This window comes from Gorilla gorilla, chromosome 7 (assembly GCF_029281585.2).
Source record: "Gorilla gorilla gorilla isolate KB3781 chromosome 7, NHGRI_mGorGor1-v2.1_pri, whole genome shotgun sequence".
Taxonomy (NCBI): Eukaryota; Metazoa; Chordata; class Mammalia; order Primates; family Hominidae; genus Gorilla; species Gorilla gorilla.
In genome coordinates this window covers 115,206,273-115,234,145 of record NC_073231.2, presented here as the reverse complement: position 1 = coordinate 115,234,145, position 27,873 = coordinate 115,206,273, and the positions used below count along the sequence as shown (strand labels likewise).

Sequence of the window (27,873 nt, the reverse complement as noted above, 5' to 3'; positions counted from 1 at the left end):
ATGTACCTTCAGATGTCCCTTTGAGAAGGATTTCTGCTTCATAAAGATGGACTGTAGCAAATTGGGCATGAAGCAGTGGTACATAATCATTCTGCTTATGGACTTTTCATGCTCCTTGCCACCTAACAGAGGCAGGGCTGGCTCGACTTCTGGTATTGCATCTGCCTATGTGACTGCCAACAAAGGATGTGCCCTTCTGAGTCAATAATTCCTCTGTGGAATGGTAGCATTCTCCCCACTCATTTCATTCATTCCAGGAGCTAGCTTCAGTCCCATTTTATACATAGGATTGAACTATGTAATGGCCTCAAAGGCATATATTTGTGCACTGGGGGATGCAACATGTTTTTCAATACTAATATATCTCTCTCAACACAGATAAATGGAAATATATTCAGTGTTCATGGATTGGAAGAATTGATATTGTTAATTATTAAAATCATATGGTTCTGTGCAAATACCATCCACAGCAAGTATAGATTTCAGGCATTTTTCTCTCTCTCTTCTTTGAAGTCCACTTCAAGTTCTACCACACTTCAGTATCTAATGAACTTTGTGTAAACAAGAATTTCTCTTTCTTTACATTCTGTGGAAACGTGTAGATATTATACTTGGGACAAGACATCAATCATTATCTTTTTAATGCTTATTTCAAGAACCTAAGGAATATATGAAGCATGACTTTTGTGTTTCCTGAAGAATCCTTTGAAAAGCTTAATGCCCTTATTAAAGATTTTCCCTCTGACAAACACCTGTTGGACTGTGGATTCCTACCTCATAACTAAAGAGATACTGACACCTGTATTTAAACTTGGTCTACAGTTGCCCTCACTTTATCCATTGATTGATCAGAGTATTTGAAGAGAATTAGGTCCATATGCTCAGGATCTGATGCCAGAGATATATACTTCAAATATGATGTTGATGTTTTATATTAAAAACGGAAGACTATGATTTCCTACACACACACATACACACACACACACACACACACACACCCTTTTTTTTTTTAAGACAAGGTCTCATTCTGTCACCCAGGCTGGAGTGCAGTGGCACAATCTTGGCTCACTGCAGCCTGGATCTCCCGGACTCAAGCAATCCTCCACTTCAGCCTCCTGAGTACCTGGGACCACAGGTGTGCACCACCATGCCCAGCTAATTTTTCTATTTTTTGTAGAGATGGTTGCCATGTTGCCCAGCCCCCTCCTTTTTTTAAATTAAGATCATTCCAGTTCCACAGGAAGGATAACTCTGATATGCTCCCACCCACCTGCCTGGTCCCATCTTTTGTCACCTTTCTGCCACTGTCCCAGTGAACACAACTGATTTCCTCCTGGTAGAGTCCGGGGACCTAGCTTTGCTGGAGCACCTCCAGGTCTACACCCTGGCTGTCTCCCACTTCATACTTCTTGTCCTCTAAAAGATAGTTCTTAAAACTTTTAACAAACAAGGTTTCCTTTCCAGTCCAACATATGTCAACAATTTTTAGAGTATATGAATTTCTAAAGTTATGAATTGGGAACTGGCTGATGCATTTTGAAAATAGTGTTGGGGGCCAGGCATGGTGTCTCATGCCTGTAATCCCAGGACTTTGGGAGGGAGGCCTAGGCAGGAGGATTGCTTGAGCCTAGGAGTTCAAGACCAGCTGTGGCAACATGGCAAGACCCAATCTCTACAAAAACAAAAAAATTAGCTGGGCGTGGTAGTGCACACCTGCAGTCCCAGCTACTTGTGGGGGGAGGCTGGGGTGGGAGGATCACTTGAGCCCAGAAGGTGAAGGCTGCAGTGAACTGTGATGGTCCCACAGCACTCCAGCCACAGTGACAGAATCAGACCCTGTCTCAAAAATAATAATAATAATAATAATAATAATAATAATAATAATAATAATGTTGGGATGATGTAGAAAACAGGACAATTGAAATTGCAGATTTGAGCAGCAGCTTTTGCATCAAGAAACTTATTCTTCCATCAAGACTGCCCTTTCTTCCCATCTAACTACACTACTCTCCATTAACATCTTGCCTGTTTTTATTTCTTGTCTTTGTTTGGTTTATGGTCAACATTTGGTTCTATTTCCAACTTTGGATCATTTTCTCACTCCCTCTGTCTGGGTGTCAAGAGGAGAAGCTGGTTCTCCCTCTTGCTTGTTCTACACATGGCAGTTCTGAGTTACAGAGTTCTATTCTATGATGGGAAGAAAATAGTGCTCTCTGTGTCTTATTATAATAGAATAATGCTCTCCATATCTTATAAAATGATGGAAACTTACATGGCATGTATTAAAGTATCATATAAACTGTATAGACCCATATAAAATAAAAATTGTGATGTAGCTGTAACAGAAGAAAAACCAAAAAAAAAAAAGGAATATTTTCAAGATATGGAGATCCCACCATGGTTATTTTTATGAGAAAAACTTTATATGAAAGAAAAACTTCTACAATTGTAGAGAGAAAATGTTCTATGTCTTCAGTGGAGTGATGGTTACGTGACTGTATACATGTGTTAAAACTCACTAAACTGTGCACTTAAAAAGAGTGAATTTTACTTTATGTAAATTATACTTTAATAAACAACAATAATTTATGGGGAGTACTGTATAAAATAGAAAGGTATGTGTCTCTGTGTATGTCTTCACTATTGCTTCTGTTGTAAATGAAATACCATAAATGAAATTTTTGTATGTACTCTGTATGAAAATGCAGTCACAACTGACATAAATTTCAGAAGATATAAAAATTAATAAAACCCAAAAAATAATTATGTAGAACTAAATTGTGTTTAAAGGCATGACAGTTGTAGTCATTAAATAGCTTCTCTAGGTTTATTTTGTTTCTTCCTTTATGTTTCTCTATTTGCATTTCTTTGTGCCTAACTTTTGGCACAGCAAGCATTATTTCAAAATCTCTCTACTTCCTTTTTTTTCAGTGATCAAACTATAATGACTATATTGTGATAAGCCTGTCTCTTTCTACCTTCCAGCATAACTAGGAACATTATTAGATTAAGTAATACAGAATTTAAATTCTAAAGTTTACCATTGTTTTGTTTTTTTATGGTTATGGGTGACTATGTCATTACCAATTGTTATTTTCATAATCTAGAGATTTCTTTAAAACATGACTATTTCTGTTGGATGTACATGTGTAGGATAGGAAAACTGCCATTTACATCCATTGTGCACGTGATTTGCCCTCATCTCCCCAAACAGACCAAAACAAAAAACCCCAAGAAATGGATTTGTCTTATCTTTGTAGTTTATATACCATGGTATAATGTAATTTTCAAATTCATAGTGTAACTTACTTGTTTCCATAAGCAAAGTTGTATGTAAACTGTGTATCAGTGCTTCTAGTAATCTTGTTATTGTCTTGGTACTGGAATTTTAGACCAATATAATTTGCCAGGAATCCTTTGTATGCTAAACATAACTACATAAAAATATGAAAAACATTGGTAACAATATATTGCCATTACATTGTTTCATAACAATTCAAATAAATTCAAAGTCAATAAATATTTATTGAGCATTTTCTACATAAAATGTACCAGAACACAGAGAAATAAATGATTAATTTCAGCCAGTTATATGCAGAAGAATTGCGAAAGATTTTACAGACAAAGTGACGTTGAGGTGACCTTACAATTAATTATAATTCTCTATTTCTTTTTAGGTATAGTTTCCTTTAAAACTGAAAACAATTCACTCTCTGTAGAGATGAGTTATGTACTAACTCTAAGCTACTCAGTAAATGTAAAAGTCCAATGCACATAGAAAAGAAGAGAGGTAAACATTCAGGCAGATTAAATGGGATGTAAATATCACTGAACATTTAGAGAGAGAGATGAATGTCACTGTAAAATAGTAATTAAATACCAATTTTAATGGTCCCCAAGTCCTTAAGCATGCCAAATATATTAAGAACTTTGAATTTTAGGATAGGTGCCACAATTTGAGAGTTTTAAAATAAGAGAAAGGGTGAATCTATGATTAACAGTGTTAAATACCCTCACTAAAACTGCCATCTCCTCTGCTCCTAATTTTGTTTCACTTCTCCCTGACTGGATACCCAAGATCATCCTATGATGGCTAGCCATTTTTCTTTCTTCTTAATTAATGAAGAAAAATGAAGAAGCTTATACATTTTTAATTATTTTAGTATTTAAACTTGTGTGCAAATATTTTTTCTGAAATTAAAAGAGAAATATAATACATGATATATGGTGCTATATATATATAGATAGATAGATAGAATATATCTATTATTTTGAGAATCCTCAGAAGAGGAAACCACAAGCACCCAGAATGTACACTTTAGTGCCTGTTACAATATGACATACTATTTATATGGCAAATATTTTTCCTTGTCTTAAAATTTCATGAAATTTTATTACCAAGGTATTTTCCAGATTCAATTAGCATATCATTTTGTTGAGCTTACCTGATTATAAGGAAACAATAAAATATCTCCATATGGTCGTCTGTTTGGTTTAACATCTGCTGAGTCAAAAAGAACAGCTGGGTTTTTCAGGGAATAACGACCACAGTAAGCATCGGTTTCAGCTGTCTTCTGCCCTCTGTTAATATGTTCCTACCGAAACAATAATATTTCAAATGAAAACATGATTTATTGTTCTGGTTTTCCCCCAACGTATGCACCCAAACCACTCAAGGTTCAACCCAGATCCCATTGTTTCCCTGATTACTTTAACTTTAGATGTTTTCTTCCTTGTCTGAAATCTAAAGCTCTCATTCGGATCCATAATTATATAATCCTTTATACCAGTATTTGACTAGTTCCCAAGTTTGATTTTTTTCCTTACTTTATGAGCTCTTTACGGGTATTTATTCATTCTCTCCATGAGTGTTTATGCAGTGTTTACTGTGTGTCAGGTTTCTGCTTGTTTGCGTGTTTGCTGTTTAATCTTCAGGATTCAAGTGGTGAAGAACCCTATCCCCCTGTAGATAGAGGCCCCCCGTCTAAGACAAAGAAGCCAATGATTATCGTACTAAGGCTCAAGGGAGGCATCTAACTCACATAAAAGCATCAAGAAAGACGACTCAGGGGAAGTGACAAATGAGTTAAATCTTTAAAGATAAATAGCAGTTGTTGGAATGGAAAAGAGGTGTCAAAGGCACTGTGCAAATGGTAAAAAGAAAGTAGGGGCTTCAGAGACAGGCCAAAATGTGTGCAAAAAAGCAGAGGTGTGAGAGAGCATGGTGCTGGGAATGCAAACTGTAAGGTTAGGTGCAGCATGGAAATGCATGTGAGGGTGGTGATGAGAAATGAAGTAGGAAAGGAGTAGGAGGTAAATTACATGTACCACCCTCATGGCTGCTAGTACTACGTTCAAAATAGAACATAAATACACATATGCTTATTAAATGAAGTTGAAAAGTTCATCTATTAAATGGAAAGTTTTTTTCTTAGTAATCTGCTCATGAAAAGTATCATGAGAGATATTTTTAAGGATTTCTATTCATATCCAGGGTATTAATCTGAATTAAATAACTAGAGTATACATTTTTTATTCTTATAGTTTTTCACTTGGAAATAGCAAATAGCTGGCTTCCTGAAGTCTTGAAAATGAGAATTAGAAAGCACATATTCAATTTTCTTCCTTTATATTAAAGAAAATATCTCATTAAGAAATAAATAATGACTGGGCCATGTACTAATTAACCAGAGTGTTATGTCAAGAAGCAATTATATAAAACTACATAATACATAAAAACATATAATGCCCCACCATAAATTACAATCTCTGAAGTCAATGAGGAGAAAGGATATACTGTGCATCCAAGCTAAAAAAACAAAAACCAAGGCCGGGTGCGGTGGTTCACGTCTGTAATCCCAGCACTTTGGGAGGCCAAGACGTGCGGATCACGAGGTCAAGAGATCGAGACCATCCTGGCCAACATTGTGAAACCCCGTCTCTACTAAAAATACAAAAATTAGCCGGGCATGGTGGCGCAAGCCTGTAGTCCAAGCTACTCGGGAGACTGAGGCAGGAAAATTGCTTGAACTTGGGAGGTAGAGGTTGCAGTGAGCCGAGATCGTGCCACTGCACTCCAGCCTGGAGACAGAGTGAGACTCCGTCTCAAAAAAAAAAAAAAAAAAAAAAAGAAAGAAAGAAAGAAAGAAAGAAAAGAAAGAAGAAAATACCAACAAAATGACATGATTTTGGATCTGTGTCCCCACCAAAGTGCATGTTGAATTGTAATCCCCAAAGTTTGAGGTAGAGCCTGTTGGTAGGTGATTTGATCACGGGGGTGGATTTCTCATGAATGGCTTAGCACCATCCCATCGGTGCTGTTCTCATGATAGTGAGTGAGTTTTCACAAGGTCTGGTTGTTTAAAAGTGTGTTTCACCGCCCCACTCACTTCTCTTGCTCTTCACCAAGCCAAGTGACGTGCCTGTTCCCCCCTTTGCCTTCACCATGATTGAGAGTTTCCCAAGGCCTTCCAAGATGTCGAGCAGATGCCAGCATCATGCTTCCTGTACAGCCTACAGAACTGTCAGCCAATTAAACCTCTTTTCTTTCTAAATTACCCAGTCTTAGGTATTTCTTTATAGCAACGCAACAATGGCCTATACACAAAATAAACAAAAACACTGCAAATCTTGCCTTTGATCAGCTTTCCTACTTTCTAGCAAGAAAATTCATGAGTAGTAAAAATTTTTTAACAAACGAATCATAGAAGGCAGTACCAATATCACCTACCAACAGCCCTTACAATAAATGTATAACAAAGTCATTTTTGCAATTTGACTGTGAATAACAAAGTTGTTAATGCTACTTCAGAAGAGAAATTATAAAATTTCAAACCATTATATAAATTCTTATTAGGTCAGTTTCACAGTTCATTAAATATTTCATACCAGATTAAAATCAGTTTCATAGTCTCTGAAGTATTTCACAACAAATCCTTCTTCAAAATTTGCAATTTGTGGTGGACACTTAGTGCTAACCATTTCTTCCACTGCTCCCTGAAACTAAATTAACAATATAAACATTAGTAACTTCTTTTCATGAAAAGTTAGAACACTCGTAATCCTACTACTGATTCTACTAATTAGTTTTAATAGGACATTTTCATAATTCCCATATTTTAGTCATGATTATGAGTTAATTTTCTAAATAATTTTAAGTTAGTGTGATAATTTTAGTGTCTAATGAGTTTTCAAGACTTTTATTCCAGAATAACAATAGTTACATACAATTGGCTAATAATAGCATACTTAGTTATAAGGCAGACATATTTGTTTAGTACCTTTTTAAAGAGAGCAATGAAGCAAACCTAAATTAATTAGTACCCAATTAGATAGATTCCAAATAAGTACTTTTTCCAAATAACTCAAAATTAACTGGAAAAAAAAACTACACACGCCAATGGATTCTGGCCAACATGGTGAAACTCTGTCTCTTTTAAAAATATAAAAATTAGCTGGGCATGTGGCACGCGCCTATAGTCCCAGCTACTCAGGAGGCTGAGGCAGGAGAATCGCTTGAACCCAGGAGGTGGAGGGTTGCAGTGAGTGGAGATCACACCACTGCATTCCAGCCTGGTGACAGAGTGAGACTCCATCTTGAAAAAAAAAAAGATTACATGCATATACTGTAAGCTTGTATTTATAATTATTCAAAAAATAATAAATTATTGCAGATTATGCAGAAATTAGTACATATTCACAAGTCTCCTAAAATTTCCATATCATTTTCTCCAGCAAAGCACAGAAATAATTGTCGCTTAGAATTAAGGGCTTGAGACAATATATACTCTTTAATCCGCAAACAGATATTAACTTAAATTCATTGTCCAGATAGTTGTCAAAATGTTGTAACTCACAAGCATTCTTTCTTTATGAATGGCTGCCCACTATGGAGATACATTAGGCCCTGTTGGCACAGACCTAAGAACTTCCCTTTCCTTCTCTTGTCTTTGCAATATTTCCTCCCTTCTCTCCTCACTACGGGTAGGCTCCAACCTATCACACCAAATGGAAGAATGTATTACTCCTCCTTAAAGTGTTCTTTATAAAAGGTTGACATTTAAATGGTGTTCTGTTTAAACGTCTCTCCTCTTTGAAAGGATGCTCCACTAGTGGAATCTCATTGATCTTTTTGACCCTTTTTGTTGGGTAAAGTCTTAAAATTTGCTGAGTTAGGATTTGGGTACCATATTTCTTAAGGTCTCTGCTGAAGCCTTAAAATTTCTCTCTGATGTATAAAAATACATCAATAAAATAATAGGATATTTAAACTAACCAATACTTTATAGCTAAGCTTTTATTGCACTACATCTCTCAAGGAATTTCTGATTTTACAGGATAACAAATTGGATGTTGAGTGAAGAACAACTCCAGTGTGCATAGAGGGACTCAAAGCTTCTACACTTAGGCAGGGCAAGGCTTTGGAACCTTTGAGATATGCCTTGTCTGGAAAAAGAGGTGGCTGCACTAGGTTGACTCTTAGTCTCCTTTCAGATAAAAGTATCACAGTATATAAATTGTGGTGAGTTGATCAGGTGATAAATAATTTGCAGTGATTTTTTTTGAAGTAATGTCTCTTTCCCAGCTGTCTACAAATGGCCCATGAATGATGTGAGAGGGTGCAGGGAAAATGCGTGGTAGAAACATTCCTACACCATACTTCAGCCTCTGATGACCATAGAGTGAGCGGCTTAGAAGCGATCCCATCCCAATTCAGTGTGAATGTCTCCAAGTTGGGTTTTCCTTTGGTTTGTTCTGTAATATCCAGTGTGACATTATTCCCTTCAACTACTTCATAACCAAGCAGATCAAAGTCTCCTGAAATTAAGTGACAAACAGAATTTGTAGAAGTCAACTAATAAAATGCCTATATATAAAACTATATATTTTATATATATTTAATAGACACTCAAATGTAGCCAAATTGGTTTCATTTGGTGCTCCATTATCAGAAAAGAAGGAAGAATGGGGATGATGTAGATCCTTAAATTTGAGCAGATTTATCCATAGCATAAATAGCAAAACAGACAAAGTGCTATATATTTAAGGTGCTGTTTCTATGGCTTAAAAGGAAGTATTGTAAGATAGACAGATGTATTGGGACCATGAATAAAGATCAATGAGTAGTAGGATATTCCAAAAATTCTTTTAGTTTTGTGCTAGTACCATTATTTTAGTGCAAATGCTCATCTGGAATATTGCTATTTTCTTTAGACATGAATAGGGCACAAAGCTGAATTCCAGGAAACAATCTCTGATCTGTGAGGTTTGTTCATACCATGCCACTTAGTATGATAATCATTGGCTTTGCCACTTTGAGAGGAATAAGGCCTGTCCTCAAATGTCTCTCTTCTTTGAAAGGATGCTCTACCAGTGGAATCTCATTGATCTTTTTGACCCTTTTTGTTGGGTAAAGTCTTAAAATTTGCCCAGTTAGGATTTGGGCACCATATTTCTTAAGGTTTCTGCTGAAGCCTTAAAATTTCTCTCTGATGTATAAAAATACATCAAAAAGGATATCCATATGTTTATTCATGAGTATTTTGACAATCTAATTTTGTACACTTTTTAAAACTTAAATTCATGTAAAATCAAATTCTTTATCCTCCACTCAACAATCAAATAAACAATTTCATAAAGTGAGACATAAATATTGAAGTAACATTTTACTTACACATTGAAAAACAATGATTGCCCAAAGAAAAGTAAACACACACACATTCAGGGACCTACTTTCTGAGCTAAATATACCAAATAGCCAAACTAGTTGCGAAGTCTGACTTGAAGGCAGAATGTCTATGTCAATATTTCCAAAAGTGTTTTGTGTAAAACATTAATAGGAGGTTAATAGCTATTACTTGAAAAAAGATGGAGATATAAAATACGTTTGCATTGAACACAGGTAAATTGATTTTTTTCTTTTTCCTTTCTTTTTTAATACTGCAGGACTCCTCAGGGATTTTAATATTCCAATGAGCTCTGCCAATCTTCAAGGAAGACCCATGGTATACAGTGTCTCCCATGTGATTTTGACCACAGAATCCTTTCAGTAGGCAAGATTTGACCAGATGAGTGTCTCCCGGACAATAGTGATTTGCCTAAATTTTATTTTCAGAATGAATATTTTCACTAGTTTTTACTAATTTATAAAGTAGGCTATTATATGGAAAATGCATTTGTAGTATGTATAGTGCATTTCTCATGCATTGGAGTTGTACATTCCTTGAAATACAACTAAAATTTAAATTATCGTAGAAAAAACCATTTAATTTCTGCTTCTCCTAAGATTAACCAAGTCTTTTTCTCTGTCATCTTATGGAACTTTTAGAGTGGCACAGGATATACATTTGTTTCCTACAGAAGTACAAAATTAAATACATGCTTACCTCTAGTTGATATGAATGTTACCATGTAGACATAGCTCTGGGGATTCTGTGTTCTTATTACTTGAACTGTGTCCGGTTTTATAGACCAGAGGTCATTCAAGGCTGATTGCAGTATGAATTCAGAAGCATCAGCAGATAGGAAGACTTTGATTGGATTAAAACAAACAAACAAACAGAAAAGTTGAAATCTTTCTGAGCTGCTGCAGCCAACACTGATGTCTTGTATTTACATTTTTAAAGCACCTATACTCTGTACCATGTAAGTTACCACTTAGAGAAATTGTATTTTGAAACTGATTCAAGTTCAGTAATATTGACTATTTAATTAATTTGTGATCTCTTTGAGGACAGGTCTGATATTTTATTGTTTTAATATTCCCACAGTAATAATCATTGGATTTGGCAAAGAATAAGCAATCATCAATATTTACTGGTTAAAACAATTAACAGTAGTAGCAAAAGTTGTATTTTAGGATGTATTGTAAAATATAGAAATGCAATGTTGTTTATTAGCTGATAAATTGGTGTTCCGTAGGCCTATCATTTAATTTAAAAAATTGAAAGACATGTTTACTTCTGTGCAATGATGAATTTAATTCCTTTTAAATTTTTTATTTTTATTTTAAGTTCTGGGGTACATGTGCAGGATGTGCAGGTTTGTTACATAGGTAAACATATGTCATGGTGGTTTGCTGCACCTATCAACCCATCATCACCTAGGTATTAAGCCCAGTATGCATTAGCTATTTTTCCTAACCTAATGCCCTCCCCGCACCGACCCCACCCCTCAAAAGGCCCGTGTGTGTTGTTCCCCTCCCCGTGTCCATGTGTTCTCATTGTTCAGCTCCCACTTATAAGTGAGAACATGCAGTGTTTGGTTTCCTGTTCCTGGGTTAGTTTGCTGAGGAAATGGCTTTAAGCTCCATCCATGTCCCTGAAAAGGACATGATCTCGTCCCTTTTTATGGCTGCATAGTATTCTATGGTGTACCACATTTTCTTTATCCAGTCTATCATTGATGGGCATTTGGGTTGACTATTCACAATTCCTATTTTCTTAACTTACACCTATGCGTAACAAATATATAAATTCCATGTGCATTTAGATATATATTTATCATTATTATTAGAAAATGATGGTATATGCCTCAAAGTTATTTGTATGGATGTCATTTTCTATCCCAGTCTGAAGGCTTTTTTCCATAATATATTTTTCTGCTTCTTTGTCTAGCATATCATCAAAACTATATTTTCCAGACAGTATAATTTGACTACAGTGAATACTTTATGGCTACATCTATACATGAACAGAAACAGTATCTCCCTTATTATTTATAACTTACCAGTTTTTTCCATATTATAGATTAATCTATATTGGTAAAGTGAACATGAATTAGCTTCCACACATGGGCTGGTTACCTTGATCTTCTGAACTTCATTAATTGCATTAGTTGTTTCCCAGTTTTCCAATGTTATAACCTATTTTCCAATTAAAAAACATTTTTAATATATGAAAAATATATATATCTTAAAAGCATCACAATTCAGCTGTTCAATGCCACTTTATTGCTCTATTTCACTACAAATGACAAGTAACAGCCTTTTTGGCTTATCGTACAAATACTCAAAGTCATAATTCAATAATTGTCCATGACTGCTTTCACCTAAAACAGTATCTTACCAGGAAAATTAATAATCAAATTGAGATCCTGCCTTCGAACATTTACTTTCTATAAGTGGAACGACAATCACAGCAAACCTGTACTTCCTGGATGATTGTCGACTGGGATTTGATAACTTGTTCTTCATTCACTGCATCTCCTGTTTGTTGTTCAGTATAAACATTTCGATACTGGTACAGTCCAACATCAACAAATGCACTTAATCTATACTCCTGCAGCAAGATTTCAATATAGTATCTGGAAAATAGAGTAACTAATGAATATAACTTTTTTCCAGAACACTTGCCATGAAATTATTTTAATGAATAAAATATTAACATTATCTTAAAAGCCTGCCTGTTAAATGACTTATATTGTAGTATCTCATATTTTAAATATTCAAATGTTAAAATTTTCATAGCATTTTTCCAAAATAAAATGAATTCTGTAAGATATCTGCATTAGTAGAAAGTTGTTCTCATTCATAACCAATTCATTCAGCTTAGTCAATAAATATTTATAGAAGACAATACTATTTCTTATACTCAAGATCCTGAAAAATAACCCTGTCCCTGGTATATAACACAGACAACATGCAGAGGTTAAATATTTTAATGTGTTCAAGAAAATGGCAGGCTTAGACATAGCATATATTTTACGTCTGAGTAGTTATATTTGTCAGGAATAAAAGTTCCTACTTTCACGTTCCTTAAATTTGGCTCCATTTGTAACTTGGGGAATAAAACATTGCCTCAGGAAACTTTTACCGGTCAGATTTACTATGATCCTCCAATTAGCTGGATGGGATTTTCACTTTATATTTTGAATTCCTGATTCTTGATGTCTCCTGCCTCTCATCCTACTGTGTACCCAAGGTAATGCCTTCACTGAGCAGCTGTTAACAAGAGAGTGCAAAACTACTACTTCTCCTCTAAATCTCTAGCAATGTCACCATTGCTCACATCTTTGGAGAGGACAGCTGGGAGCTTCCCTAAATTGTCTCACATCACTCAACATATATTCTTATATAGGAAGAATAAGTATCCACAGTTCATGAAAGAGTCTGAACGAGGGAAATTTATCATGTTTCATATGTGTAGAATGATAGGGTTCTGGATCATCGCCCGATGGAACTGATATTTGGGGATTATATATTCCCTGGTTGGCTGAATGCCAGTATTCTTGAAAATCAAGAAACACATTTGAATAAAATTATAGAGAATGACCAATTATAAATTAAGCCAATAAACTATTAATTGGGTACTTAAAACTATTAATTGGGTACTTTCTTTGTGCTAGACAATAAACTAAGCACTTTGCAGACATTATTATATTTAATCTTCACAAAATTCTCATAAAATAGATATTATTCCGTTATCCATATGAATAACAAATGCTAAGGGAATTTTAAGGATTCAAAGTTTTTTAAACTAGTAACTGAGGGAGAATTCCAAACAAAATAAGGTGACCAAAAAGATATGCACTAGATGAAACTATATTTTTAATATTTGAGTAAAATGATCTAGCAATATGAGCTACCTTTGGAAAGGCTTGAAGAGCCACTTTACAATAAACCAGCTAGAGTGGCCTAAATTTCAGATTTCATAGCCATCATTGTAAGCACAGTACGTAAATTCCAAGCTGGTTTTGCAGGAGAACAGATACCAGGCAGCAGATGTATTAGGAGTTGCTTTCATTCAAACTCTGTGCTCCTGCCAAGCTGGTAGACTGAACTCATTTTCCAAAACCAAGCCAAAGTCTGAAAATGTACTGACACTTAATTGCAGTAGGGATTAATCAAGAACTCCATTTATCTTGACCTGGCCCAGTTGTTTTCATGGTTATAGAAGAAAATGTTTAATGTCTAAAGAAGTGAAAGCAGAAGAAAGAGGATAAAAAAGGAATGAAACTCTTTCCCCATGTCAGTATTACTAAGACCTCAGCAAGAACATTGAGTGTGAGAACATTAATTTGCTCCCAGGTTCCATTGATCCCAACCCTCCCTGTCCAATTCCATAAGATCCTCATGATGCTGCCTCTGAGCATAACTTCTTCAATATCTGAAAGGGTGATGTGGTAAACTTAAAAGAAAAAAGCACTCCTCCCATTAAGAAGGAAAGTCTATTTCTTCATCCTTGAGTCTAGGCTTGGACACTTGCTTTGGGCAATGGGATGTTAGCAAATATGACACAGACAGAGCATTGCAGAGTGTGTGTGCATTAGGACTCCCCTCTTTACTGCACCTATCAACCCATCATCACATAGGTATTAAGCCCAGTATGCATTAGCTATCCACAATGTGACAAACCGGGACTAGTCTCCTGGACAATGAGAGACCATGTGCAATGGGATTCCCCAAATATCTAAGACTCAACCATGCCTGCTGAGGCTCTAGACATGTGAGTGAGGCATTCTAGGTTACCAATCCCCAAATAAACTAGCCAGGACTAAAAGAACAGCTCAGCCAACTATAAAATTGTGCAAAATAATACACACTTGTTGTTTGAAGTTGCTACAGTCTGAGGTGCTTTGTTATATAGTAAAGTCTAGCAGATACAAATGCATTTTTTGATGTTCTTCATGTAACTCCATTCACCACCTTCTCCATTTTCAATGTATCATGTCTTTTATCTTCCTGTTTCCTAGGAATTCTGAATGGCTTTTTGAATGGGATTATCTGGTATTTGGATGATAATCCCACTCATTGGCTCCTTGGACTTGACCTTTCAACACTAAATGATATGCTCTTTCAGTTCTGGCAGTGTATTTTAATATTCTTAAATTTCCAGTACCTGGCTCAGGGCCTGGAATAAACCAGTTAATAACAAATACATATTAACAGTGGCAACAATCTATGTGGCTTAGTGATTTTTCCCTAGCAACACTGAAGAGCTCAGCTGCAGGAACAGAGAAATTAGATGGGTGGATTGACTGAAAGGTCCAAGTAAAGAACTAAGAACAGGATCAAGTACATGTCACAAAAGTGTAATTTTGCAACAGGGTTAATCTAGACTTCAAATTTCCCTGGTTGGCTGAATGCCAGTATTCTTGAAAATCAAGAAACACATTTGAATAAAATTATAGAGAATGACCAATTATAAATTAAGCCAATAAACTAATATCACTTCCACCAATAAAAATTAATTGAAAATATTTTAAAATATAAACTTAAAGCTTATAAATATCACACAGTAATTTAATGACAGGAAAAAACCTTACTCTTTTCCTTTCTGCAGATGAATATCATCTGATCTTTGTGTTGGACTGGAAAAATAACTGTTGGCATTAGCAGAATGATATGCAATCCTCACCTAATCCGAGAGAGACAGAGACAGAGAAAAGGGAGAATTTATTAATAGACCTTTTCAACATTTATTTATTTATCATTTATTATTTCAGTTTTAGAAATTTCATAAGTAGAAAAATGTAAAACTACTTTATATTTTTCTTTAAAGATCTGTTATCTACTATGATATAATTTTTTTTTTAAATTATCAAAGTTCACTTCATTCCTTCTACCGTTCACTAACATCAACACTACTGTACCAAGTATACTACGCAGATCATAGCTTTTCCATAATTAGAACTGCAGTGGAAACTAAGAAGATACTTACCAGGAAAAAGGTAGTTATTGACAAATAAAATATTCTTTTGCTCTGTGGAGAACTTTGAGAGATTTAATCCAAATTAGATTGCCAAAGATTGCTAAATGGTTCTGCACACTAGAGTGAGAGGACTTTGGGCTTCCCATTAGGAATGATTATACCACTTTTGGAGTACACATGCTTTGGAGTACAAACTATGATAAAAATTAGAATTCATAAATTACAGATAGCAATTTAAACTTACACAACCAGTTTGGGAAGCAATCTTGCCACATAAGTCGAGTCATAAAATGTTACTTTGATTTGATCTGTTAGTTTCATATTTGTGAAACTGTCCTAACAAAGTAACCCCAAATACAGAAAAGTTTAATGATCATAGATGTTCAATAGAGTATTATTTGTGGTCATAAAACACCAGAAGCAAATAAAAACTTATCAGTAGGGAGATCGTTATCTAAGTTTGGTAAACCCAAGTAATAATACTACTTAGTCATTAGAAATAGTGATTACATAAATTATTTAATAAAATTAGTATTTAATACTAATAAGTGAAAAACTACATATGAAATTAAATGTATAATTCTATTTATAAAAAATAGAGAGATGAATTTTATCTCATGACCAAGTTAATGTAGAATAATGAAATATTTTCAGGTACGGGAAATTTTCTTGTAGGCTATAGGTTTTCTATCATCTTATATCTTGTATCATATCCAGGATAATAGCCAAGAGCCAAACCACATGACATCATTTCTCATACATTTTTAATATGTTCATTCGTTTTGATTTAGAGTAAGATACATATAAATATCACCATAATGTTTTTACAGTATCAAATAGTATTCTGAGGCTTCCCTACCTTATCTTCTGGAAGTCCAGTCTGGCTAAAATAAATAGCATAACGATCATCACCTTTGATGTAGAATCTATAAACATCAGAATCTGGAGCCACCAAAAATCCACTAAAGCGTGCAACAAATGTGTCTTGTTCCATGAGCCAAATATAGGAAGCTGAATCTACCCAACTGGCACCCATGTACCCAGGCGTTTTTTCATTGTATTCCAGTATCTCTTCCAAACGTACTGGACGGCTATTATTCCACTCCTCAAGCTTCAGGCCTCTCCCTCCTAAGTGTAATGAAATAAAATAAGACTTTCATCAGGATCATAATGCAATGTCTCAATGGCTTTCTATTTGGGTGTTGGTTATAGATTCTGTATATCAATTCATATTTTTAGTATGTGTGCAGACAAAACAATTACACATTCCCCTACACGAATCTACAGCCAGAGGGCAGTCTGTAATTTGTTCATTATTACTTCACTTATTTGAGCCTCAGTTTCCACATATGTAAAATGGGAGTAATAATAATATTTGCATGGGTGCTATAGAGATTATGTATAATACACATGTAAAACAGCTGGCATTTAAAAAGTGCTTTATGTAAGATAATATATAGTAATTATTACTTATGATATAACTGATGTTGCAAAACTTCAAGATTCATGCCATTTTATTACAAAACCTTTGCCTTGAATATTCTAACAAAAGTAAATTAATGGCTTACATAGCCATTAATCAGAGAAGAGAAATTGTTGGCTTTCAGATTTCTCTCAATATTTGTTTTACTTTTTTAAAAAAACATTACTTCTACTCTAGGATTTCTTCTCCTTCTTGGACAGAATCAAAAACAGGATACTCTCAATGAACTGTACCTATACTTGCCAGAATAAACCCTGTGATTAAATTTTTTCCTAATCAGAAAGGAGCCATCTCTCTTTTTTTTTTCCTTCAACTGCAACAACAATTAGGCTTATTTCTTCCTTTAGCAGCCTTAAGCTTTTCTGTATGTGGAAAATAATGGCTACCCTTCTTCAGCTGAATTTGATTGAAGACAAGCTTTGAGCACTTCAAACTTTCACAGCAGCAGTGTCTAGTGATATACACAATTTTCTTTAAAGTCATCAATTATAAATTATCAAAATTATTTTCTTAAACTGTTCATTTTTTTCTAATATTCAAACCAAACAAATTTAAGACGTTCATAAACGATTCATTTGGCTTCAAATGTGAAACAATGACACGATTATAAACAACTTTCACTGTGCGAACAAGATATGAGATACACACCACACGCAGACACATGTACAGCATTTCAATGATATTAGTGTAGATAGGAAAACAATTTCACTGAGCCACAAGGTGTAAGTCTGAAAAGAATTTAGAGTAACATTTCTCTCATCTCCTGTTTTCACTCCCACATTATTCTAGACAAGTGAATATTTAACTTCCCCTATTTATCTTTTTTTAATCAGAAAAAGGCATTTAAAAAATTTCTATGTAGACTATACCAAGTTTTAGTTATCATAATTTAATTAGAAATAAAAGCATAATTAAACTCTGTCAGTAGAGATGTGCTATTTTCAGTAGGGTGTCTTGATAATTTAGGCTGGGTTTTTCTCCATAGTACAGTTTTGTGGCAGCTATTTTAATAGAAATATTTTCTAATCCAGAAAATGTAAATTTTAAAACTTGGAGGAAATTTACAATTCTTACTACAAATTCTAAATTCTAAAAAGTTTAAATAATTTTTTTACTAATATATTCTTTTTATGTAAATATAGAAATGGCCATTGTCCCTTATGGTAACTTACCTGGATATACAGTTTTGAGAATATGAGGTTTAGGGGGTGTCTTGCAACATATACTATTTTCTGTGACATTCAAAATATCACAAGGTTCACCTATAGAGAAGCAAGATACAAAACCGTTACTACTGAAACTTCAGAATGCAAATCACATCAGTGTATCTTTAAGCACTTTTGAAATTAAAACAAAGTTGCATAAACAAGGGGCAAAATTAGGGCTCTTTATTTCCTTTACATATTCTCTATTAAAGCTTTTCACATAATAATAATTGTCATACTTCCACAAAGCAACATTTTTTTCTGGTGGAACATCACAAGACTGAGATAGAAAATTTCATAATTTCTGAGATAAAAAATTTGATAATACTATGTCTTTGCACAAAAAATTACTTCTGAATTCAAAGTAAAAACTTATATTTTGTTCCTTGGAGAGAAGTTGCTGAATAAACCCATGTGATTCAGAATTTGCAAAGGTAGATGACCCTAGACCTCTTCGGTAGAAAAAAGTGCTGGCTTAGTCCAAGTTCTTCAAATGAAAGAAAAAGGGGGATAATAATTGTTAAATGGCATTTTCACAGACAGACTGAAACCAAAACAGGAAAAAAGCCTAAAAGATAGCTATTGTAACTTTTACATAAGCACAGTTAGACTTAGGAGAAGAGTCTATGTTTTAAACCTCCATGTGTTCCTCACAATGCCTCACATATGGTCAGCCCTCAGAAAGTATTCACTGAAATGGCAATTGCAGCCCATGAAATGTGAGGACAAGGGAAATGGAGAGAGATATTTTTGCCAAGTTTTGTTTGATAGCCTGGAAAATTTAAATTTTGACAATACTTTTCACTATTTTATTGTTTGTGTGTTTTTTGAGTCAGGGTCTTGCTCTGTCACCCAGGCTGGAGTGCAGTGGCATGATCATAGCTCACCATAGCCTCCAACTCCTGGGTTCAAGCAATCCTCCCATCTCAGCCTCTCAAGTAGCTGGAACTATGGGCATGTGCCACTATGCCAGCTAATTTTTTTTCTTTTTTTCTTTCTTTTTTTGTAGAGACAGATCTCCCTGCATTGCCTAGTCAGGTATCAAACTCCTGGGCTCAAGTAATCTTCCTGCCTCAGCCTCCCAAACTGCTGGGATTACAGGCATGAGCCACTGCACCCAGCCGTTTCACTACTTTGAGTGTCTTATGGATGCAAGAAATTTGAACCAGAAAACAGCAAATAGGAACAGTATATTAAACCAATCACCCATTTTATTGGAAGCAAAGGAAAGACACATAAACATCATGTTTTCAAGAGATTATTGAGGATTCAAAATCTTGAATCTGGTTGCCATATTAATGGTAGTGAAAGATGATAGAAAACTAATATGTTCTCTTTTCATATCAACTGTATGATAGTCGTATGCAAAATAAACATAAGATCAGATTATAAAACATAGTATATAAATTAAAAGTACATTATGGCCCTGGTTTTAATGTTTAAAACATAAAATCTGGTCAGATTAATACATTATACAAATTTTAAATATTTATGGCCCAGGTTTTAATATGTATGCCAATGACCAGCAAGGATTCATGCAGATACGAAAGAAGACTGTATAAATATTACATGAGGTTGCTTAATATCCATTTCTCTTTTTTCTGAAATCACATTTTGGCTGGCTTGTGGGCAGAATCTGTAAAAGGTAGAAAGTACTTGAGCAAGAGGACTGTGGAAATGCATATGCCTTGTTGCATGGGCAGGCATCCTGTCCCCTGCCTAGCAATAGACGTGATGTCATTATGGCTGAATGGGAAGATTCCCACAATCACATTCACTTCTTTTGAGCTGCATAGCTCCCTACCTCTGAACAGATCTGGACAGGACACATAAAAGTGAAGCATAACCACAGAACCAAGCCCTACATGCATTTGTAAACAGATAACTCATTGAAATTACTGCTCTTTCCAAGGCCAATATCTTCAGTGATTACTGATGTCCAGATGAGGCACAGTATATGAGAAGAGTATGAGGAGAATAACCAAAATATTACTTTAAATTTCCTCACAATTAGCTAACTCGCTGAGAAATAACGACCATTCAAAAAAGGCATTTAAGAGCTTCTAAATTAAGGGTAGGTGTGTCCTTAAACTGTGGCGAGGAATTCATGGATGGCAGCTACAATGCTGCTACACAAAGCCTGTTGGTGCCAACCCTAGGGCTCAGGTCCTATTCACATGAGGTTTCAGGGAGTGACCCTTGCTGGAAAATTGCAATGGAAAGAGCATCAAACCCCAGAACCAAATGACTATGTGAAAATACTCAGCTTCCAATTGAAGGCATGAGTTGAGAAAAGACTATTATTATTATTACAAATTATTAAAGAACAGGCAGAATTTGTGGTAATAAGGTAATATATCAAAAACCATGAGAAATACCTCCAACTAGAACTCTGACGGGGAAATCTGTCTGATCAAAGAAACGCCCACTTATTGTCAGCGTGGTGCCACCACGAATGCTTCCTTGTGAAGGGAAAATCATGGTGACCTCTGGGAGAAAAGCGCATTAAATAAAATATCATAAATATTACACATAAACCCAAATGCCTGATTTTTTAAAAATTCCAAATTACCTAGCCATAGTGCCTAACACAGGTAGTAGATTACCAACTGCATGAATTAGGTGTTTCATTACTTTCTCTGATGCAATCCTGCAAAAAGGACAATAGACATGGCATTGACAGAGACTTACATTCCATGAGGACCAGGCTTTAGTGGTGACTGGTATTAAAGGAACATTGGTAATGCGAGCATTAGAGAAGTAAGGAAAACCTGAGCTGAGCAGGAAGGCAGGTAGAACCACCTCTTCTTCCATACGCTCTTGAAGAATGAATCTTTCCTATGTTTATGGACCAACCTCTTATAATTTTCTTTTAGAGTAATACATTTAACTATGATTCAACTTCTTGTGGCTTTGTATATATAAGTTGTAGGTATATTGTAAAATAGCCCAATAAATGACATATGGCAGATTCTTACTAAAATTTATCCTTATTAACTCTATCAAATATCTATGTATTCTTACATATGAATTTCACACTAAATAAACTTCTAGGAAAAGCCAAGATATATCACATTTGATTGATTCCAAGACCCACCTTTTTTAACATCTTTGAAATCTAAACGTATCTTTCCATTATTCCTGACCGGGAATGACGTACAATTTTTTCAGGATGATTTGTGTTGGTTCTGATATTCTCCAAGGGATACTATCAACCTGAAACCTCTTTAAATTAAATTATGATCATCTTGAGGATTCTTTTGGACCACACTGAGAGCATAAATCTCAGACAGCTTAAATGGTCTCCAAGTTACCAAAGTCAGACTTTACATTTTTTGACTTTACAATGATGCAAAAATAATGAATTTTGTAGGAACCATATAGTACTTAGAATTTTGAATTTTGATCTTTTCCCAGGCTAGTGATATGCGGTAAATACTCTCTCCCGATGCTGAGCAGCACAACCAGCTGCAGCCCCCAGTCAGTCATGCAATGATGAGGGTAAACAACCTGTATTCTACAGAGCACTGTGTTGTCAGATGATTTAGCCAAATTGTAGGCAAATGTGAGTGTTCTCAGCACGTTTAAGGAAAGCTAAGCTAAGCTAATACACATTCAGTGTATTAAATGCATTTTCAATGTAACAGTATTTTCAACTTATGATGGGGTTACCCCATCGTAAATTGAGAGGCATCTATACTGGTTTTGGTTAAGATTGACAGTGGAGATTTTTTTCCCTTCCTCTACCAATAGCCAGAGTTGAAACATGCAAATTTCCCTGCTGTCTGTGTTAGTGTAATGAGTTTATTTTTCAATCAATCTTAAACTAAGAATATTGTCTGCTGTGGGGGAGGTCCTGCTTAATGTTGTAGCTTCCTGTTAGACTCCCCATCTTAGGCATTTTTCCTTTCCTAGCAGTACATCAAATAATATAATACACCTTACACTCATTGTCTTTGGTTTGATTAAATCAATTATACACTGCCTTCCCACCGCCCCCGCAAAAGAGTGAAAGTCACATACCTGCATATGTTTGAAACATTGCAATTTTATTGAGAGAAGAAACAAAATATGCCATTTTCTGTGGAAAACTCCTGTTAAAAAAGATTAAATTTTCTGCTTTAAATGATCTTTAATTTAGGAACTTTTTTTTAACTTCAGTGATAGAAATTATGTCATAATCTGCAAAAGAGCAGGATGGAACTTTTGGGAGAAGATAAGAATGTTCTTTATTTTGATTTGGTTGTTGGTGACATATGTGTATACATTTGTTACTGAATTGCAAACTATATCTCAATAAAGTTGATTTCTTTCTTTTTTTTTTTTTTTGATGAAGTCTTGCTCTGTTGCCAGGCTGGAGTGCAGTGGTGCAATCCTGGCTCACTGCAACCTTTGCCTCCCGGGTTCGAGGGATTCTCCTGCCTCAGCCTCCTGAGTAGCTGGGACTACAGGTGCATGCCACCACGCCCAGCTAATTTTTTTGTATTTTTAGTAGAGACGGGGTTTCACTCTGTTGGCCAGGATGGTCTCAATCCCTTAACCTCGTGATCCATCCTTGGCCTCCCAAAGTGCTGGGATTACAGGCGTGAGCCACCGCGCCCGGCCCTACAGTTGATTTTAAGAAATTATATTGACATAAAAAAGCATACAAAAGGATTACCCTTTATAAAGGCTGGGATCTTCTGCTGACCACCCCAGTCTGTCTTCTTTTAGAACCTCTTTTTTGTTCTAAGAGGTGGGATCATGCTAAGAACTTTCAATTGATTATGCCATTTGATCTTTACATCAACCACATGAGGTAGATGAATTTCAGAGAATTAACTTAAGATCACACAGTGAGTAAGTGGCAGACACAGAACTGGACCCAGGCAGCTTGAGTCCAGAGCTGTGGCTCCTCACGTGTGTATTACACAGTACTACTCCTCTGCCCACTAATCTGTGTGACACTGCAAATGGATGACAGCAAATTAGCAACAATTGACTGGGTTAAAACTGTCCTTAATAAACATAGTGCCCATTATTCATACATATACACTTATACTTCTATAAACCTAAAGAATTAAGAAGGAAAATAATTCTGGAAATTAAATGCTGTTACTTTAATTACCTTCAAGACGTTCTCCATTAGAAAAGTTAAGAAATTCAAATATTCAGACTCAAATCTCATTCATCATAATTACACTGAATTAGAATCTAAAACAATAATGTAAATCTTGTCACCGAGACCAACAATTAATGCTCCTGTAAATCTAACCCAGGCATTACCATGTTCATTTGCAAGACTAAAGAGTCTCTGGAAATATTTTATGCTAGATTAGTTACTTAAGAAGTTCATACTAGATTTCATATTTTTATGTCAGAAGCCTTTTGGCTGATTTCCCAAAGATCTGAAACCATGCTAGCTCCAGCGATATTGTGTCTGGTCAGATCCTGCATCTCAAAAATTAACTCTGCTTCTTAAGTTAGTGGGGAAATTGCCTCCTGAAATAAAATTTGAACGTAATTTATTTTGGATGACACTGAGGTTATTTTCACTAATTCATTGATAATGACTAGGCATTTCTCAATTAAGGCAGCTTCGTCTGAACCTTATCAGTTGGGAACAGCTGTTGTTTGAACTTGGGGTAATAGAGGAGAGAAGGTTGGCTATTAAAAGAAATACAGAATAGATGCCACAAAAAGGCCTTTAATTGGTTCGTTTGATATTCAACAATGCTCATGAAATTTGTGAAATATGAATTTTATAAGTTAATGAATGATTTAACATTCAAAAAATACTTTAATGTATTTTTTGAATGTAAGATTCAAAATGCAAGATTTTTTATCTTTTTAGGTAATCTTAATGTAAGATTACCTAAATGTAATCTTAAAACTAGGCTTTTAAATCATAAATGTCATATTTCTGTTATCTTAAATTCATAAGAATATTTTATACAGAAACACAGATTTCCTCAATTCTAAGACATTTGTACAAAGGGATAGCCGTTGGCTTTAAAAAAAAATGGGTGGGGGTGGAATTATAAATTGAGTCCACAGAATCAACAATTTAATGCAGTATTTTTGCTTATATTATATGTGAATTTGCTGGCATTTCTAAATTGAAAGTTTCTGGGCATGTTAATGCAGCATATTGATTTATGGGTACTTATCAATCACATTCAACCTTGATCACTCAAACCTTCTATTTTTGGATAATTATTTCTCTGAGAGACATATGATGGATTTGGCAATTAATGCCTTTCATACAGACTCAGAACTAAGAATTAATTTTTCTTTCACCTTGGGAAGGTTGCTACTAAGAGCATTTAAAAAAATCATATGCAGTTCAAAAAATCATTTAAAACTCAATAATTATTGTTCCTAACATGGTTTTCTAACATGTTCAACAAAATCCTGTTGCCCTGTCTTATCAAGTCGTATGTAAGTAGGTCATCCCTAAGGAGAATAACTGTTAAGTTATGGGACCCTAAGTCATGTGTCCCACGTAAATCACAAAGGTGTATCCTAGCATCGTTTATATATCTTCCACTCTGATTTACTCTTAGTTTTGGTCTAGCCTATATTGGTCTATAAAAAAGTGTCCAGCCAGGCATCAACTTGTTATAATGACACCGACTGCCTCTAGGTGTCTAGAAGCAGATGATCTCTAAATACGATGATAGTGTACTTGAGTTCACTAACCAATTGCAGTTCCATACATGAAGGGACAAAATCTCATCCTTCACTTGTAGTCTGTGAGTGCTACTAGGAATAACATCTACTTAGATTGTAATATTGCCATTTTTTTCAGACTTCTGATCATTGTTCAGAGACAGAAAAGAAATTACCGGATCTTTCCTATTATTAACCTACTATAGCTATATTAGGATTGAGTGTTAAATAATGCAATTTATTTGGGTTTCTGTCAACTCACTTTCTCAATGGGAGACACTATGACATCTTGGGCAGAACAATTAATTTGGGTTTGGCACATCATGATACTGCCCACTAAAGGCCATTAACATACCCAGTTACTGTGACAGCCAGGGGATTCTCCACACATTTGCAAATGCTCCCAAGAGTGGGGAAATCCTGCTATGGTATGAAATCCTGGATCAGGATGGTAAGTAGTGATGAAATGTGGTACTGGTTGCTGAACTGCTCCATCAGTCATGGCAAAGCGCTGGAATAAAATGCTCAGGTCCTAGAGTTAGATGGCATGGGTTTGCACACTAATGCTGCTTCCTACTAGCTGAATATCCCTAGGCAAATTATCTAATGTTCCTAAGTCTCATTTTCCCAGTGGGTAACACAGGGTGGATGATAGCACTCAATTTATCCTTGGGAGCTTCTTTGGGAGGATTAAACTTGATAATGTATGTAAAGTGCGTAATACCATGCCTGCTGCTAAATGTTCACTATTATTATCTATAATATGGGGTTTCAACATGCATTGAGATTTGCATATTCTGATGTTTCTATAAATGTATGATGATCTTTCTTATTGAAATTAGAATGTAGAACATCTGGAAATGAGTTCTAGTTTTATTAGAAGTCATAAATATGAGTTATTAATATTGCTGTTAAGATGAACAATTGAAAGATATAACTACCATCTTTCACAACTCTCTATGTCTTGATAACTTAAAAGAAAATCTTTATCAGATAATATTAACCATGAGGTTTTGTTTATTCTTCCATTAGTTTAAATCTAAATTTAATTACTTTAGTTATTTAAAAAGTTACAATTAAATCAGAAAAGCTGCAGGACATAAAATAATATTTTTCCATAACACAAGTAAAGATTTTTATGTTATTTTAGTTAATGCTAGATTTCCCTACAACAGAAAGGTTATGTATGAAGCATAAATTGTGAGTGAAAAGAAGGTACAGACTCTTTAACTGTTAATTGGGGAAAGAAAGTAGTTAATTTTTTAAACCTCTGCATCTACAGCACAAACTAAATATACATTTTATCTTATTTACCCTGTTGAATCAATTATAAAAGTTATTATTTACAAAATAGCCTACCTTCCATAATCATTATCTAAGATGAAGCTGACATTGTGATGACCTGGAATTTATTGAAAATACACAATCAATTAAATTCCCAATCACAAAAGAACAATAACTCTATATTATAAAGCTGATTTAAAAGCAGAGAAAAAGTACAAAATCAAAATTGTATTTATCCAATTTTCTATTCATCATCAAAGAAATAAAAATTGAACTATCTTAAAGCAGCCACTATATAAAAATATACATAATAAGGTGTCTTGAAGTTATAACCAGAAACACCTAACAAAATATGATCATGAATGAAGAATGATAAAAGAACAGATATGTAACCATATTGCCCTGAAATTTCTTTTATTTATTTGACAGCTATTTAACTGTTCAGACACTCTGCTAGAGGCTGAGAGAGCAGATGTGGGGTGAGCACACAGCTTGTCCTTCTTCTAACAGAACATATTGTCTAGAGGAAGGAAAAATTAGCCAAGAGCAATGACACAGAGAACTAAAACTTGTGATAATGCTATTTAAAAAAAAAAAGTAATATGAGCTTTGAGAATGTAAGACAAGTGATGACCTAGGCCTTTTTGAGAACATGGGATTTTATCTGAAATGTTCAGGATAGGAAGTTTGCAAAGGGCCTGAGACAGAAGAGAGGGAAGCCCATTCAAGAATTAAAAGAAGGCAAGGTGCGTTGGCTCACCCCTGTAATCCCAGCACTTTGGGAGGCTGAGGCGGGCGGATCACCCGAAGTCAGGAGTTTGAGACCAGCCTGACCAATATGGCAAAACCCCATCTCTACTAAAAATACAAAAATTAGCCAGGCATGGTGGTGCGCGCCTGTAATCCCGGCTACTCGGGAAGCTGAGGCACAATTATCACTTGAAGCTGGGAGGCAGAGCTTCAGTGAGCTTGCAGTAAGCCAAGATCACGCCACTGCACTCCAGCCTGGGCAACAGAGCAAGACTCTGTAACACACACACACACACACACACACACACACACACACACACTCTTAAAAGATCTATGTGTCTGGAGGACATAGATCAAGAAGAAAAGAACAGAGCAAAATTAAGGCAACAGGCAAAATAGCCAAATTAGACATGGAATGCTGTAGGGAGAAAGAAGAAAGAGAAACCTGAGGAAGTTCACCTTATATATAAACCATAAGAAAATACTGATTCATACATGTTTGCATGAAAGTGAAAAGAAGCCAAGGAAAAGAGAAAATACAAAAAACAAACAAACAAAAACACCTGATCCAAAAGGGCAGAGGAGGGAGGTCTAGGAGAATACAAAACAGGGAAATAGAATAAGGCATCTGTGAGCATTATGAAGAAAGATGACCAACACTTGCCAATAAAAGTTCCAGTCGTCTTACAAACCATAGAACCCATATCTCCATTTGGATGATCCAGTTTTAGACCATATCTAATTAAAAAAAAGTTAATGTCAAAGCTTAAATAGACACTAAAATTTTAGAATATTGTGTTTCCCTTAAAAACTACTCATTAATTTCAGAATATGAATCAGGACAGAAATT

General features: G+C 35.1%; 1 protein-coding gene across 1 annotated transcript in view; it reads right to left on the bottom strand.

The window, feature by feature from the left end:
• Positions 1–27,873, bottom strand: part of PKHD1L1 (PKHD1 like 1) — a 171,545-nt gene that overhangs the window by 116,596 nt on the left and 27,076 nt on the right. The window contains exons 8-21 of the mRNA XM_063709440.1: positions 27,688–27,761; positions 26,349–26,391; positions 22,362–22,432; positions 20,717–20,827; positions 18,306–18,395; positions 16,510–16,778; positions 15,265–15,356; positions 12,144–12,303; positions 11,728–11,863; positions 10,386–10,529; positions 8,660–8,817; positions 6,889–7,002; positions 4,446–4,595; positions 3,310–3,434 (exon numbers count right to left, since the gene is read on the bottom strand). Coding sequence (XP_063565510.1) covers positions 3,310–3,434; positions 4,446–4,595; positions 6,889–7,002; positions 8,660–8,817; positions 10,386–10,529; positions 11,728–11,863; positions 12,144–12,303; positions 15,265–15,356; positions 16,510–16,778; positions 18,306–18,395; positions 20,717–20,827; positions 22,362–22,432; positions 26,349–26,391; positions 27,688–27,761 — 1,737 coding nt within the window. The remainder of the gene's footprint in view (positions 1–3,309; positions 3,435–4,445; positions 4,596–6,888; positions 7,003–8,659; positions 8,818–10,385; positions 10,530–11,727; positions 11,864–12,143; positions 12,304–15,264; positions 15,357–16,509; positions 16,779–18,305; positions 18,396–20,716; positions 20,828–22,361; positions 22,433–26,348; positions 26,392–27,687; positions 27,762–27,873) is intronic.